This window comes from Ptiloglossa arizonensis, chromosome 4 (genome assembly GCF_051014685.1).
Source record: "Ptiloglossa arizonensis isolate GNS036 chromosome 4, iyPtiAriz1_principal, whole genome shotgun sequence".
In the NCBI taxonomy this organism is placed as follows: domain Eukaryota; kingdom Metazoa; phylum Arthropoda; class Insecta; order Hymenoptera; family Colletidae; genus Ptiloglossa; species Ptiloglossa arizonensis.
The window spans coordinates 28160963-28178556 of NC_135051.1; the positions used below are offsets into that span (position 1 = coordinate 28160963).

The following is a 17594-nucleotide window of genomic DNA, read 5'->3' on the forward strand; positions in this document are numbered from 1 at the left end:
GATCGTTCGAAGAGTAGTCGCGCAAAAGTCACGTGATATTGGATCTTCCGGAACGGGACTCGAATCCGCGAACATCGCGATCACGGGTGAAATACTTTGTCGCGGTGTGGCGCGACACGAAGACGGGAAATCTACGGATAGATTCGTCAATCTTGGACAACGTTCCTCGAACTAGGGACCGTTTCGACAGGATCGCGACAGCAGGGACAGGGACGAGAATACGGATAAACGGACGTCGGTACTTACGTTCTTCTTGTTCTCGCGCGTACACTTGTTCGTTCAAAGGAGCCTATATCCGATTATCTACGAGTGCCCCTAATTTACCGACCGAGGTCGTTCTGAATTACCGATTATCTTGTAGGTACTATTAATGGGTAATAAAGCTGCGTTGGCGATAATCGCGACGATAGAAAAGAGCAATATCGAAAGTTATCCTTGTTGTCGAAATTCGTAACCGTGCGATTTTTGTTCGAAAGATTCGCGAGACGCGAACGAGATATTGCGTTTCGCGAAGAGAAAAGGAGAAATTATCGAACGTTCCGTTTGTAACCGGCGTGCGACCATACGAGGTTCAACCTGCCCGAGAAATGCGCGCGTTCGCGTCAATCTCGGTGTTCGAAGACCGATCTTACGCAACGGTTACGCACCGTTCAAAGTTTAGCCAGCGTTTTGGATTTATCGCAGCTCGTTTGCTCGTTTTTCCGGCACGATTCATTCCGTCGGCCAAACTCGAAACACTCGGCGGCGAAACAACCTTTAGTTGGTCCACTAAAAATAACCCCCACTCGAACGCCACGTTTTTTTATCGCGGTAGCCCGTTATGCAAGTCGATACGCCGCAAAATTTTCAAACGGAGACGGGCCGTCGCGTACGCGTTACGAGCACGATCCACGGAAAGAAAAATTACGATCGATTCGACGAGCGAGCGCAATTGCCTTCGCGCGAGCCTCAACGGGCCATTTTAATTGTCGCTGTACGCGCGGTACGGGGCCGTTCGAAAGGACCGGTATTTTAAACAATTCTACGGGCAACGAAAGAGACTTTTCTTCTTGGAAAACGGACATTTTGGCAATCGATCGCCAATGTTCGAGCAAGACGCGCGACTGGCCGGTAACGCGCGGTGGTTCGTTTCCTGTCGTAAACGGCAGAGAAAGGGAGTGGGGGTCCCGAGTGGAAGAGCCAAACAGTGCGAGAAGATGCGATAACAATCTGTTCGCTGCCGATGAAATAACACAGGGATCTCGACGCGAGTTGTACGCGCGAACGAAAGCAAACACGCTCGCATATTCGAGATTCTCGTGCGTGATTTCTACACGAGCACTCGCGTTCGAACGCGAGCGCTGCCCGCCGCGAGCATTTGGGGCCCCGCTGGTCAATTTGCGACAATTACCGAGCCGTTACGACTGGTTAAAGTCAGTTAGAGCTCGAGTCTAGCTATAGTACAGCGAGCAGGGCTGCATCGAGACTCGTAGGACCTACGCGCGTTCTTCTTCGTACGTCCCCCATGGATCGAACAACAATTTTTTCCTACGTTTCTTCTTTTCAAACTTTCGCTCGAGTTACCCTTTCGTTCATCATCGATAAAGACGCAAACGGATTTCATTTGTACGTTTCTTTCGGTAAACGACCACTGTCCATTGGTACGCGTTAAGCGGCAATGGAAAGGACACGATAATTCGAAGGAAGGGAATCGGAGCAGCGAAAAAATTCAATCCGAAATTTAGTTGTACGACGATAAGGAGTAGTATAGATAGGCATTAGCGGAACGAGACGAGACGAGACGAGACGGATCGCTGTGTAAATTAAAATTTAGATGTTCATAAACACGAATACGTGGCAGCTAATGTGATACAGCATTTTCTGCTAAAATAAACAGCATCGATGTTTCGTAGGACCTACGCGCTCTCTACCTGTTGCGCTTAAAGCTAGGCTTTCGCGTGTAGAACGCATCTTTCGTTTCCACGAGAGGTTTTCTCGCCGGAGTGGGCTATCTCGTTAACGGACAGAGGTTTTTTCTCTTCGTTCGTTTGCACGCGCGCGATCGTACGTCGCTTCTTTCCGCTCGATTGGCCCGAGCGGGAACGCAACGGGAGCGGTGTTAACCTTCGCGATAACCTATCTCGAGAAAGTTTTTGTCCGCGGCTAGAGTATTTCGATCATCGTTGCTTTTCTTTTTTTTCTTTTTCTCCCTCCCTTCCTCAAAAAAAAAAAAAAAAAAAAAAATACGATCGGTGAACGCAATATCGCGTAAACTCGACGATCGAGTCCGGTATCGTACGGTATTTGTTCGCTCGGGAATCGCGTCTCTGCGTTACACAGCCGGCGCCGATCCCGAGCCGCCTGCTCTCAACGAATAAACAACGTATACGTATCCGATATCGAAGGACTTTGTTCCGTAACGGAGCACCCGATTTGAACACGGCAGCGAAATACTCGGTCCGAGCGAAGAAGCGTAATTGTTACGTAAGAGGAAGAACTCGCGAGTTGGAGAGCCGCGTCGTGGCGCGGCGTGACGCGGCGTGGGGCGTCATGGCGCGGCGCGGCGCGGCGCGACGCGGCCATGTGCTTTGGTTTGTCTCGTACGAGGGTCAGGACCCGAACGAACAGAGTGCACGGGGGGAGCGCAACCAGTGCGTCCGTTCCAACGACCGAAGTAGGCCGCGGAAGATGCCGATTCTTATTCGAGTATCGCGAGCAACGCCAGTATCGTTTCGTACGTAGATCGTATTCCCCGTCGCGTTTACCGACACTTGCACACTTCCACGTTTCCACGCTTGCACACTTTTGCCGCGAGTACAACAGTAGATTCCGATCGTCCGGTAAATCGCGCTCGACTGGATCGAAGCTCGTCCGAATTAAGTGAAGCGCGCGCGCGTGCGCGATATTCGATCGAGATCGATCTCTTTTGCGAACGATTCGACGCGCAGACGCCAAGTCCGTGCAACGAACAAGTCGTTCGAGCCAATACCGACAGGAGGTACGAGGTATCTCGATACATTGTACAACGTTGAAAAGTACCGTGCGCGAGGAAAGCTACCTTCTCCGAGCGGAGGCGACGAGTGACTCGATCGGTCGAGCGGACCTAGGACCGTTTCCCGCGCGGGTTCGTCACCGGTTCGTTTGCACCAGGTAGGATTTCTGATTGCAGCGGCGTGGAGCGCGAGGATGAGGTGTACAGCGCGCGTCAGCTCGCAGCACGTGACACCGAACAAAACCTCGTGAAGCCGAAGAAGGTGGTCTCGACCGGGTCCAGCGAGATCGTTCGACCGGCGAAGCTTCAGCTTCAGGTGCAGGTCAACAACAACAACAAACTCGAGGAGATCGATTTCGACGCCGCGGACGACGAGTACTCGACATCGAGAAACGCGGAGGAAGACTCGCGAAATTCGTTCGATCGAGCGAAACCGTTGGCCGTCACGACCTCGACGTTCCGCGTAGCGGGCCAGAAGCCCGAAAAGGAGCCGGCTCGGCCTCAGGACGGCTCGCGGAAGGATAACACCTTCCCGAGACCGGTCCACGATACTGAAGAGAAATCCTTCGTCGGTGAGCAAGCTCTCAAGGACTCGCTCGAGGAGTCGCTCAAGGAGAACGAAGCCCCGAAACGGAAGCAGCGGAACCGTCACCGACCGGCTGGCCGTGCTCCGTTCGTCTTCCAGGTATGTCTCCGTTTTCGTCGACCACGGGCCATGCGAATTCCAGTACGGTTCACCGGAAAACGAACGGTCCTGTCGTCTTTTTAGGGCAAACCCGCTGTGGAATACGATCCGGAGGCGACGATTCGTCGAGACAGGCCGCAAGCGGTCACCAGACACCTGTTCGCGCCGATTTCGAGCCAACAACAATCACAATCGCAACCGCAACAACAGCAACAACAACAACAGCAGCAGCAGCAGCAGCAGCAGCAGCAGCAGCAGCAGCAGCAGCAGCAGCAGCAGCAGCAGCAGCCGCAGCAGCAACAGCAACAGGAACAGATCACCGCTTGCAGACCACCGCCGCAGACCACAACAGCGAGTATCTTTGCGCCTCGTACCAAGGACATGAACAAGGGCTTCCTGACTTTCAGCGAGGATCATCCAGGCCTTACGAGTGAGTCGTTCGACTACCAGACGAACGTGTTTCTTTTTCTTCGCTCGGTCGCTCGCTCGCTCGCTCGCTCGCTCGCTCGGTATTACTTTCTTGCTTCCTTCTCGACTCTCGTGTCTCGCTCGAGTCTTCGGCGAATCGACGCACACGTTTCAACGTGGAAACGTGGCTGGCTGCACGCGTTTCGGTAATCGGCCGAGTAAATGTTGTAACGTCGATAACGTTGAAAGAAGACGAAGAGGCGGGGACAAAGCGAGACCGAGACAGAGAGAGGGAGGTCGAGAGAAGCACTCTCGTAGCCGACACGATGAAATCTCTCTGGTCGTGTTCGAAGCGGTAATAAATCTTGGTGCGCCGCGGTTGCAAGAGCGAGACTGATGCGCGTTATTTATCGCCCCCGGAAGTAAACCGGTCTACGGCGCCTTCGATCGAATTTCTCAACGATGCGCGTTACAGTGTTGAAAGACGAACCGGAGGACTTGACGCATCTGGCGCCTACACCTGGCGATGTCTGCGTCCCCCTGGAAGACACGCCTTTCCTCACGGACATGCTCGACGAGTTTATACTCGGTAACGATAACTATTGTCCCCTGTTGAGCCCCGGCGGAGCCCTCGCGCCCGAATTACGCTCCACGGATTTCGGGGATCCCCTCAAGGACACCGATCTCGGCGACAGCTCGAGGGACAAGAGCCTCGGGGAATCACTGGCCGACAGCGATCCGTTCATGTACGGGGACTCGCCGGCTAGTCCCTGCAGCATCGATCCGAGCTCGGTTTCACCTTCCCTCGCCAAGTATCGTCAAGTGAGTTAGCTGTTCGGATCTCTCGAAGGTGACGTTCGATGCATTGCCAACTCGTTGCTCGACGGAAGAATATAGCGAGCCCGTGACACTCGTTACGCTCGTGTTTCGGAAGTGAAAATCGTTGCGCGACGCGTTCGAGGGCTTGGGCCCGGTCAAACCGGGACGACGAACACGCGATACTTGTTCTACCCTTACAGGAATTTCTCGCCGCGATTCTCGAATGCCTCGCTAGATCTCTTCCATCGAGTATAGGTAGAAGACGATCGTTCTGCCAGTTGGCAAACCAAAGTAAAGCGATTGCGATCCGTAAAGAATCTCAAGGAGCTACCGGTGTCGGGGAATCGGTACGAGCTTCGAAGGAGCAACATCTTTCTTACCGACGAACGCGCAACGGTCAAGGATTCGGGTTACGGTAGTTTTTTGGGAATGCGTCGATACGCGCCTCTACCTTTCCTTTTTACGCGCGAAAACGACGAAGAACCAACCGTCTAACGGTGTACCGTTTCTCGTTACAGAGCTCGGAAAGAAGCATAGATTCGCTCGGCAGTCCAACAGGTGGTAGCGCCGCCGAAGGGCTATCCGAGGACGAAATGTTGATGTTGGGTCTCAGCGATAGCCTCGCCGACGATGAGTTAACACTGAGAGCACCGTACATCCCGATGTCGGACCAGGACGAGGCCCTGGATCTGCTCATCAGCGACGACATGGTGATGTGGAGCCCACCGCAAACCACGAACAAAAACTCTTCCAAATGGTACGAATCGAACGCTCCAACTTGTCCTCTCGGATCCACGAGAACGTTGTATTTTACCCTCGTTCCGCAGGCTATTGGAAGAGAAGGAGCATCGATCGTCCGATTCGAGTTTGGCCCAGCTTTTAAAGACGGACCATCAGATTGTCTCTAGAAAGTATAACGACCACGGGGGCGGTCTGGTCAATCCGGTTCAAGTTCTCGGCCAAATCCCTAGGAAAAGTAAGTGGCGGCTCGTACGGAGATCAACCTCTACCCGGAGCCACGTTCTCGCTCAACGCCGCGTACGGACCGGTAGATCGCGTAGGTTTCACCAATATTTATTTATTCAACTTGCTCGAATTCGATGATCACGCGGATACGTAAAGAAACCGTACGTTGCTCCGCGCGAGAACGTGGCTCGACGGCGCTTATCGTCGCGACTGATGAACGTTATCGTCCACTGTCCAGATACGAGCCCGGACACCGATCACTGGCCCTCCAAGTTGGACAGACCGACCAAGCGTATACATACTGCCTCGATAGAGACGCCGAGCGAGAACAAACGGATCAAGTGCGACGAGTCCACGAGACACGGCGGTCCCTTGATTCTGGAGGATCATCTGCTCGGAAAACAACAACCGCTCTCGAGGAAATCGACGAGCATCGGTGGCAGTCAACTGCTCCGTTGTCTCGTGTCCCAGCAAACGGTTCAGCGGAGCAACGGTGGTTACCCGAGCGAATCCTTCCCAAACGTCATGGACGATCAACGACGGAGCAACAATCGGATGCCGACCGAGTTAGAGGCGGTTGACGAGGGCGAAGGGGATAGCGGCGGTGGCGGTGGCGGCGGTGGTGGTGGCGGCAGCGGTGGTGGTAGCGGCGGCAGCGGCGCGAGCGAGAGCGACGACAGGCGTCGTCGGAGCGACGATGCGAGTCGAAACTCTCAACGTCGGACCACCACGGGTTGCAACAGCGTGCTAATGAATCTCCTGGTGTCCGGCTGCGACGTGAGTGCGGGATACGTTTGCTTCGCAAAACCAAAGCCCTCCAGGAGCATCGCGAGCACGTGAACGACCGCGACCGGTTCACTCTCGCGTTTACTCCATTGTCTTCTACTGTCCAGAACGTGGTGTTGATTGGCTCTTGCGGTAGATTGCGCGAGCGCGTTCAGAGAAGAGCGGAGAGAGAGGAGAGAGAGAGAGAGAGAGAGAGAGAGAGAGAGAGAGAGAGAGAGAGAGAGAGAGAGAGAGAGAGAGAGAGAGAGAGAGAGAGAGAGAGAGAGAGAGAGAGATCGACTTTTCTCGCCGATCACGATCCCTGAGGTTGAGATGCAGTTGATTGTAAACTTGAAACGTATTTGTTTCTTTTTTATGCGTTAATTGCGTCGATATACGAAACTACATCGAATCGCGTCGGACGGTTGCAATTGATTTTCCCGCTTCGAGTAAAGTCGATCGAAATTTATGGAGATGCGTCGCGAGAGAAAAAGAAAGGTTTCGTACGCGAGCAAGCGGTGAAAAAACGCGCGCGAGTAGTCGCTGGATCTCGAGAAGACGATAGCGTGTATATTTCAATCGGACGGCTCTTACAAACGTTTATAGGGAGTATGAATTAGCGAAAATTTCGGGTAGTCCAAATACGATCGCCGATAGGGAGAAAGATCGAGCGACCGTGTGCGATTCGATCGCGGAGAACTCACGAAGTCGGCTGTATCCGTGTACATCGGGATACAGGGGGCGCGAAGCGAGATCGTAGTTCGTTCGACCGTGTCGCTCCTTAAAGTCACGTTATGTATTCTACTTGCAAAGTATATGAAATTGTTGACCGAAGATTGTCAGAAAAAAAAAAAAATACATTGAACATTGAACATCGAATCATCTGAACTGCTGCGTTTCGTTTCCTCCTTTCTCATCCCTCCTGATCCAATCGCATATTCCATCGAGTCTCACCACTCGAGTTTAAGATGCGTTCGATCGTTACGATCGTTCGCAGCGTTGTCCGAAGCGGACGGTGCTTTTTTTTCACGGTTAAAAACAATATCGCGGATGATAAAGAGAACGATCGATCGCCGATGTTTGCACACTTTTTTATATTGCTCGTTTACGGTGCGTTCGTATTAAAGATATCGTCTCGAATCGATTTCTCGCTAGTCGCGTATGAGATAAAAAAACGATCTAAAGTTTATCGCGTTATTCGTTGAAGCGGATAGTAGCGAATCCGTTGTATCGTTGCTCGGAGATAGTTTCCGATCTTCGCGTCGTGGATCTGGTCCATTGTACCGAAGAATGTCGACGACGGTTTTGATCGATCAAAGGGGATTGCGATTGATATCGATTCTACGACACGAGCGGGCAAACCTCCGTTTTCTAATTCTGTACGAGGGATATGAGAAAATGTAAACGAGTAGCAGAGATTGTAATCAGTGTTATTTGAATTTACAAATATCTCCCATTTTCCTGGTCTTTAAAACGAAACGCAGCATCCCTTTGGCGGAAAATAGAAACGTAGTTGTAAATGTTAAGAGAGATGGTTATCCGACTGGACAATTGGAATTACGTCTGGAGGGCCGAGGCTACCCCTGATATTTTACAAATTTTTCCGTTCTTTCGATAGGCAAGGTTGATCGACGCTTCCGGTTTAAGATTCGGAAAACGATACGTGTACGTTAAAAATAAAGGGTTAAACGATATCATAAAAAACGGTACTGTTTAACCTCTACGATTTAACGTTCTCGTTATTTCATAATTGTAATTATTATTATTATTATTATTATTATTCAGGACAACTTGATGGACTCGCGCAACGTGCCCACGACGATTCCGAGGAACCTAACATCCCCACTGTCCGTGAACCTGGAGAACCAAATGGTGCCCGAATGTTCTCCTTCGGAAGGATGCAGCGTGTCTTACGAGCAGCTCAGCCCGGACGAGAAGAAACATCTGCTATCCGACTCGTTTATCGACGAAGAGGGACCGCTCGTTTCGCCGTCCTCGACGATGATTTCCTACGAGAACTTCGACTACGATCCGATCTTGTCTACCAGTGGACTGCTGCAAGTGCAACCGGACCTCTTCGGGACTCTCCTGGATCGAAATCTTGTATAAGCGTTCGCGTTCGCGTTCGCGTTCGCGTTCGCGTTCGCGCTCGTTGCAAAGGGACTCTCGCGGTTCCACGAGAACCAAAGAAGACGGTGCGATAATATCGAAGCCAGGATATCCAGATCGGTATAGGTCACGAGCGATTAACCGTTTCGGTGCTGCTACCGCTTACGAGCCCCCTCGGTTTATCGGTGCAGTCTACGGGCGTGCGGTAAACTCTTGCGAGCGTTCAGCGAACACGCTCTTAACGAATTTAATTGCGAACGATACGTTCTTAGGCACCGGAAAAGTTGAACGATAAAGTAGAGCGACGCACGTCGAGACGATTCGGGGTTTCTTTACGATTTCGCATACGTACCGTTCAGAGATATCGATATTTTTTCACCGGTAATCGTGCCGCGTGTCGTTTCGATCCGTGGGTCCAGCGATTGAGAAAACTCTTCGCGCGAGAAAGTGCCAATGCATTTTTAGGAAACTAGCAATTAGGTGTACGGTCCCACCTGTTGCGTGAATCGGCCGCAACGATCGTGAAATAGAATTCAATTTAATCGATAAGATTGCGTTGTTCTTACGAAACCGATAAGACGATTCGAGCGAACAAGTCGGTAATTTTTCTGGAACGAATTAGAGAAAATAACGATCTTGTCCTTCGATCTTTTGATTCTCATTCTTTTCCGAAAAATAACTTTATTCAATTCCATATGTACATATATACAAAATCGTAATCACACACACACACACACACACGCGCGCGCGCGCGCGCGCGCGGGGTGTATATGATATAATTCTTATAATGTATATGTTCGGTACGAATGATCCATACATTGAAACAATGAGAAACAAAATTGTAATGTTTCTCTGTATTAGGCAACCAATATTTTCAGTGGAAAAATTCGATTGGTGCATAGCTTTTCGTTTGGCAACGACAATTCGGCTGCGTGGGACGAGTGCATTTAATCGCGTGAACATTTGTTTTATTGTATCGATTAATTTTTATATTTGTCCATGAAATTAAGAAATATAAACGATTATCGATGTTTCACGGGAAGGGGAGACAAATGGAAAATGTTAATAAATGAAATAGAATTGCTACGAAGAGGCGTAACGATGCTCGTCTACTGTGTTGTAGCGAGCAAACGCAGCGTATTCGCGACGAGTTATACGCGACAAAAATCACTTGATCGCGTTTCTCGTCGTCGTTGTTACTGTTTTTTAATAGTTTTTAACAAGGCCAAATCGATTGTCAGTTGTTACTATCGTGCATATATTGTATCACGATTATCGTTCTTTGGAAGTATTTAAAGAACACGATGAGTATGCTAGTATGTATTTTTATTATTACTTATTAATACAGTCAATGTAACGGCAAACTAATTTTATTAATTTTACTATTGTCTGTATTTTTATTCTCATAACATCAACATTATTACTATTAATCTTTACCTGTATCGTAATACCGGTAGAGATCAATATTAACTTCGAGAGAATGAGTTACGGTGAACAAATAAATGGTCTTTCTAATATATCGGTGTACGTTTTATATACGAGATTATATGGAAAAATATTCTACGTTCCGTCATAGATCGGATGGAAAGTTTTCGACTTTTTTCTTACCGCTAATAGCGCTGAAATCTGATTTCATTCGGAATGGATTACATTGAATTTATCATCAAAGTGGTAACAGGACTCTAGAGTAGATGTCGGCAAACCACGGAAGGAAGTTTTTATAAGACATTTTCAAAGATGAAATGGAAGGTATATTTCATTCGTTGCAAAAGTAAGTCTATTACCTAAGAAGAATGTTAACAAGACAACCGGTAATATCGTATGTACCGAGGATGATCGAATAACACCGGACTAAAAATTGATGAGCAAAATCTTTATTCGGTCGGTCGAACGATGGAGCGCCACAAACTATCTAATCTCGGATCTTGCGTTTCTGGCCCACGATTATATAATTCTTACTAGGTAGATATTCCACAGATGAGATACAGAGTAGATGTTGTACGATCTAAAGTATCGACTCGTAAAATATGGGTACTTTTGAAGCAGCCTCTTTGTTCAAAAACGGTAATTCTGGATACTACGTTCGGCCGAATAATCGAAGTTGGTAAAGATAATAATAATAAACGAAAACTGATCTCTATTTATACTTATTTCGATCGTGGGTAATTCTATCGAATCTAAACGTTTCGGAAAATATTGTAAGAACGAGTTCTATTCATTTTCACGGACGAGACTCGGAACATTTTAGTAACACGAAACTAAGAATATTTTCAAAGTTGCACCTAACCTGCCAGTTTGCTACAATTTTGTTAGAATTAATTTTGTATGTTTAAAATGATAATAACGATAGTACATCATTTCTTACATATATTTACGCATTTTTACATAAATATTTATACGAGTCAATAAACGATTAAACTCTTTCTTCCTTTTCTTCGATCATATCCTTAGTAATGCTACAATTCCAAGAATTCGCAAAATGGTACCACCTGCCAGATCATAGTGTTCTCTTAATATAAAGTTTTAATACCGGCTAAAAGGTTCCACCGAGCTTTTGACAATTTTAATTCTTAGAAGTTAAGCTTTCTCTGAAAGCTTTTTACTTAAAAGCTCAAAAGATGTTTTTCTTCCATGTTTCATTCTTTTTATATTTTTAAGCATTTGAATTGGATTCAGGAGAAAGGAATGAAAAAGGCATATTTCTCATTTCGTTTTGGTTTATTAAAATAACTCGAACAACGGATACTGTATACTTCGACTTAAATAATAATCGAAGGACTGCCACTGATTTACAAATATAAGTTATTATTCTACGTGCACAAATATATAGTATTCTGTATTGTGATAACATTCAATGAAACCGTTCGCCTTCGCAGATTTTGCAATATCTTGATGTTTATTTATCATAATTATTAATAACCGTCGTAGGACCATAGTTTAAATAATCACAAATAATATCGAAGTAACAGCGAGTCACCTTCTGGGGGGTACAGAGGCCCTGGTTGCCGAAAATTTCATCCCAGCGGAAGCCTCCGAAGTAGACGGACGGTGAATACGTTAATAAAACGAAAAATGCGATTGTATCTCCAATTATCTATGTATTTCAATAAATTTGTTTTATTTATACATTATAAATGATTGACTTGTCCGTAGAAATTAATTTTGATCGATATCCTCGAAAAAGGAATACCTCCTCGGTTATCGTGTTCTCATGATACGAAAGTTCCAAAATCGAAGAAAAATTGTAGCAAAAATTCGGAAATTTGTTTAAAATGTCCGTTAAAGTTCGATTCGCTGAAATTCTTAAAAATGACGTCATTCTCAATACATATGGGAAATGATAGATAGAGGAAACAAAGGCAAAGTAGGAAATAAAAATAACAACTCATGTTATGCGTAATGAATTTATTGAAGTGCATCAGAACTACGTACATATTACTACGTTTCAAAGGAATATTTAGACTATTATGGGCGCTGTAATTGTTCTCTACCTTACAATATACAATTTATTCCTATATATTAACTATCTATTTTAAATTCGTGCCGTAATACATTAATTTTTGATTTTTGAGCATGTACAGATACACAAACCCAAAAATAATTTAATTTGTTCAGAATTTAAATAATCCGAAAAAGCACAAGTGGCACCATCTACGGCAAAACGTCCAAGTTTGTCGAGGAATAGTTTTTTAGCAAAACGCTAGGTGGCAATGGTAGGTGCTGTTAGAGCGTGTATAAGCATGTGGGTGACAAATATAAATTTTTTATAAAAAATAGATGTGAATAATGTTTTTCGTGCTGTACATAGGATATCTGTTATAATGTAAGTGCGAAATGTAATTTATACGAAAAATATTATGTATAGAAGATTTATGAAAAATTTATATATTGTTACCTACATTCTAATGTACACTCTTAGCGCATGTACGTCGCCATCTAGCGTTTTGCTAAAAAAACTATTCCTCGACAAACTTGGACGTTTTGCCGTAGATGGAGCCACTTGTCCCTTTTCGGATTATTTAAATTCTATACAAATTAAATTATTTTTGGGTTTATACACAGAGTCGTGGAATCTGAAATTAATATGTTGTGCGTAAATCATAATTGTACAACCATCATTGTTCCTCATTATTTAACATAAATTTATAATTTTTTATGGAAAATTTATATTTTGTTACCTTCATTCTAGTATACGCTCTAAGCGCATGTACGTCGCCATCTAGCGTTTTGCTAAAAAAACTATTCCTCAACAAACTTGGACGTTTTGCCGTAGATGGAGCAACTTGTGCCTTTTCGGATTATTTAAATTCTATAGAAATTAAATTATTTTTGGGTTTGTGCATCTGTACAGGGTGAAAAATCAAAAATTAATATATTGCGGCACAAATTTAAAATATATAGTGAATATATAGGAATAAATTATATATTGTAAAGGTATAAACGATCATCGTCGATCTATTGTAACGTACTTGGCGCGTTGCAAGTGTCTTTTACGTTACGATCAACGAAACGATTCGTTCACAGGAAACCGCACAACTTGTCTACGATGACAGGTCGAATACGGCTGACGATCATCCATCATAAAGCGAACGATACATGGGCCTGGTAAATGCCGTTTATAACTGGGGTTCTGTAAAAGCATTGTACTTGGCCGTTTTTTCCATGAATTTGACCGGCGTCGTCGCCTTTGCGCTAACCATTGTCTGGGCAGTAAGATTCGAAAGAGGCTTCGGAGATTACCTGAACCTCGTCGTTCCAGGTTAGTTTTGAGCTCACACTGTCAATTTTCACGGCTCTTCTCGTCGGAACTGATTTAGGACGATGAATAAAACCAAAATTCGTAAGAACCGACACCTCGATTTTTTTCGATCTTGGGAGATCAAATGTTCCGCGAATAGGAATCGGTCGAGGGATTTTAGAGAAAAGTTTAACATTGTCGAAAGTTCCGAGCTTCGTGATAACAATGATTTTTTCCTAAAGATCGAATTTTCGAGATCCGTACAACTTTAAAGTTTGATAAAACATAACCTAGTTTTAGCCGATCTGTTGCACGACGCGGTACGAAGTACGAATATTAACATTGAGGTAGTTTAAATATTGGTATCGGAGTATCTATAAGGTATTCATTTAGAAATCTAACGCCTTCGCTATTTTAAATAATAGGAGAAAGTGTTGTTGGAGAAATTTGTAGGGTTCTATTAAATTCTGTGGTAATAAAGCTAGACGGAGCGTTTAAAGCAACAAAGTTGAACATCGAACACCTTCAACTTGGTAGGTGTCGATTGTATGTACGGGTTAACGAGCAGATCACGACGAGCAGGTGACGGTCACGTCTGGACCACGGTGATCATCTCTGCCGGCGTTCTCTGCTGTCCCGCTTATATCTTGGGCGTTAAATCTTGGCTGTGGCTGAAAGTGGATCCAGTCGGAAGCGATCTGGAAGGTCAACAGAAATTCGACGCTGACGCAGATCCTCGGGCCGCAAATCGGCTCCTTTTCTTCCACGTAATCGGCTGCCTCGTCTCCGGATTTCTGGTGGCGATCTTGAACGCAACCTATTTGGCTCTGTTGAGCGGTTTCCAGCAGAAGAGTCGCAACGGGCTGATCGAAGCGATGGAGAGGTACAGCAGCGACGTCGCGGTGAAGGCACGAGTGGACGCCGTTCAAACCGAGTTCGAGTGCTGCGGTGATAACGGCTACGAGGACTGGTTTCGCGTCCCGTGGCTGAAACTCTCGATAGAAGAGCCCGACTACACGGAAAAAGGCCCCCGACTGGAAGGGCAGTGGGTATAATCGAACCAAGTGCCGTTTATCGTATCTTCGCTCTTAATCCCCTCTGAACCTATTGCAACAATTAATTAGAGAAAACAAGCAAAAGAAACGTACAACCTTTAACTTTCTACTATTCTTCTGCGGTAAAACTCGTTTACCAATTCGGTGTCCCTATCTCGACCCGATTATTTTTAATCGCGTCGGCGAACCTCGTACCTCACTCTTTTATTGCGCGTTAAAGACCGATACCGGAAGAGCGAGACGAAGAATCGTCAACTTCCGCAGACGTACCTTTTTCCTGTTGCTCCAACAACATCACGAAACACTGCGTTCACCACGACGTTCTGAATCGCAATGCCGCCTACGATTACAATCCCAAGTATCCAACCATCGCTACTCTTGGCTGTCGATCGAGAATCGTAAACCGCGGAGAGACTATTAGAATATTTCTGGCGGGGTATTTGACTCTTTTGTCCGTCTATCAGGTAAGTGCCGAATCAATGGTCTCGAAGCGCAAGAAACGTTGCGAAAGTGTTCCTTCGGTCCTCGTTTTCAGGTAGCTCTGTCGATCCTATCCCGTTTGTTGCAAACCGCTCATAGCAACGAACTGTACATAGGACCGCGAAAGACACGTTACCACGTTTGGATATTCTTCAAACCAGGGGATACTTTTATCAACATGCCTCCGACACCACCGAAAGGAAACAAACGATCGCAAACGAGAAAACGACCATCGATTCGAAAACCACGCTCGTCGTCCTCCTCCTTTACTTCCGAAACATCCAACGAAAGAAACGTTCCGATTAAACGTCGCACTGTTAGGAGTAACAGCGCAAAGGTATTGAACAAGATACGCTCAAAAATCGGTTCGATGAAGTCGAAAAGCCTCCCTCTCGTCAATCGTTCGATGTTTCGTCGGAACGAGTTCCCAAGTACGAAAACAAGCGCGTATCGACCGGTAGACGAACACGAACAATCGGAACAAAGTGCGAGCAAAAGACTTCTCTCGAGCCACTCGACCAGATCCGAAGTCGTTCGAGATGGCGATTCGAATCCTCCCTCTCTGCCGGGAAATTCTTCGATCGTCGACTTACCACCCTTGCCACCCCCTCCCCCGTTCGCGGTGACCCTCGATGCGAAACACGAGGAAACATTGTCGACGCGATTCGAAGCACGGATCAACGCGAACGAGTTCGAAGAAAGGATTATGGCCAACCGGAACTCTGGTAGACGGCTGAAGGTCCTCGAAAGATTCGGAAGGATCTGGAAACGCAGAGAAAGCGGAGGGGCCGACGACGACTCGAACATCAACCAGCGTGCATCGAATCGTTCGAAAAGACGATTGAGCACCACGGACCTCTACGACAGATTTCGCGGCACTCTTCAGCACACTCTCGCCAGAAGAGAGACCGTTCAGGCTCGAAGAGGATCGCGGAGGATCCACGACTCTAAACTTGATGCGAAACGGCGCAATCTTCTGGCAAGGCTAGGCTGCAAAAACGTTCCACCCTCTTATCGTTTGCTCGCCAACCTCGAACAAACGCAACCGACACCCCTATCTCCGTCTCCGACTCCGTCTCCGTCTCCGTCTCCGTCTCCATCTTCGTCTTCGTCTTCGTCTCCGTCTCCGTCTCCGTCTCCGTCTCCGTCTCCGTCTCCGTTTCCGTCTCCACCGCCACTTCCGCCGCCGCTGCCGCCGCCGCCTTCGCCACCGTATCTACCAAATACGGGACAAAAGCAATGCAGTGTTTGTCATCGAGCTGTTCGGCACAGTTCATCGTTTATCGACCACGATGAAAACGCTCCAAGTTCTTCTACGTTATGGCCGAGAAGAACGCCTTCCTTTCTCGCGAGAGAACGCACGAAACCCTGGGATCGATTCACTCCCGTTTTTAAATCCGTCCAACGCCGATGACTCGATTTGCCGTAGTTACTCGCGCAAATAGCCGTAAAACTGTAAATATGAGTAGAGAATGTCTACTTGAACGGGGACACAATAGGCCACGAAACACGGAAGCGCGTTGTTCGATTCATTACGACTCTTTTCATTATTAATGAAACGGTTTAGAATTGTTTTCTCGCGAGGGGACTTCCCCGAGTAACGATCCTCGATTTTAACGGAGCTTTTCAAAAGGTTACGCTTTACGCGTTTCCAACTTTTCGATATGGACAGTGATTCGCCGATAAAAACAATAGGCGTCGAATATTTTTGGCAAAAGTTCAACTTGAAAAAGTCTCGTCGACATCGCGATTTTTCTTTCTCGAATACTTTCCTCGATACCTTTGGTACCCAACGAAGGTATCGATTCTCGGTACCGATAACGTGGAACAAAGGTGTCGTATTCCTTACCTCGAAGCTGAAAGCAGGTTGTACAATACTTGATGGTTTATTTGCCGAGAAGTAAAATACACAGGCATTTGTTACAATAGTACTGCCGAAGAATACTTCTTACGTCTCTGTAATACATTTAGCGACAATACATCGATACTAAAAAGAGAGAAGCTGATATATTTTGTTCGATCGATTTTTCCAATTTACCAAGTACTTTACAATTTTTCACATACCAACTCTCTCTCTCTCTCTCTCTCTCTCTCTCTCTCTCTCTCTCTCTCTCTCTCTCTCTCTCTCTCTCTCTCTCTCTCTCTCTCTCTCTCTCTCTCTCTCTCTCTCTCCTCTCTTATTCTCTCTCTCTCGTTTTCTCTATTTCTCAAATCTCTGTTTCTACTTCGTGGTTTATTTTACAATATCCGCGATTTCTCGTTTCTGTTTCCGCCTCGAGTAACTAGAAGGCGACCGGGCGGAATTCTACAACGTTTGCGGTGAACGAATCACCGCGCGAAAACTTGCCCCTTGTCGTTTGCACCTTGCACCTTGCACTTTTGCACGGTGGTCCCAATTGTGTTAATCCTCGCGATCGTATTCTACTATTTATCGTAAACATCGAACGTCGATGCACGCAATTTTCGTCACGCATCGCAGCGCGTCGTGTACGTCGTTACGGAAGGTAGTCGTTGCGAGTGACCCGCATCTTCCGCGGTTCGAGACAAATTACACGCAATCAAGTTAACATTTCGTTCTTTCGATATCATAAATCGAAC

The 17594-nt window shown here is 46.6% G+C and overlaps 1 protein-coding gene across 2 annotated transcripts in view; it reads left to right on the forward strand.

Annotated features, from left to right (window-relative positions):
* Positions 1–10240, forward strand: part of Sima (HIF-1 transcription factor component sima) — a 33916-nt gene extending 23676 nt beyond the window's left edge. Inside the window, exons 8-14 of one of the 2 annotated variants that reach the window (XM_076309986.1) lie at positions 3149–3656; positions 3741–4086; positions 4540–4886; positions 5402–5640; positions 5711–5940; positions 6088–6626; positions 8400–10240. In XM_076309986.1, coding sequence (XP_076166101.1) covers positions 3149–3656; positions 3741–4086; positions 4540–4886; positions 5402–5640; positions 5711–5940; positions 6088–6626; positions 8400–8723 — 2533 coding nt within the window. In that variant the 3' untranslated portion in view covers positions 8724–10240. The remainder of the gene's footprint in view (positions 1–3148; positions 3657–3740; positions 4087–4539; positions 4887–5401; positions 5641–5710; positions 5941–6087; positions 6627–8399) is intronic. The other variant, XM_076309987.1, reaches the window with a different exon arrangement.
* Positions 10241–17594: the final 7354 nt, after the last annotated feature.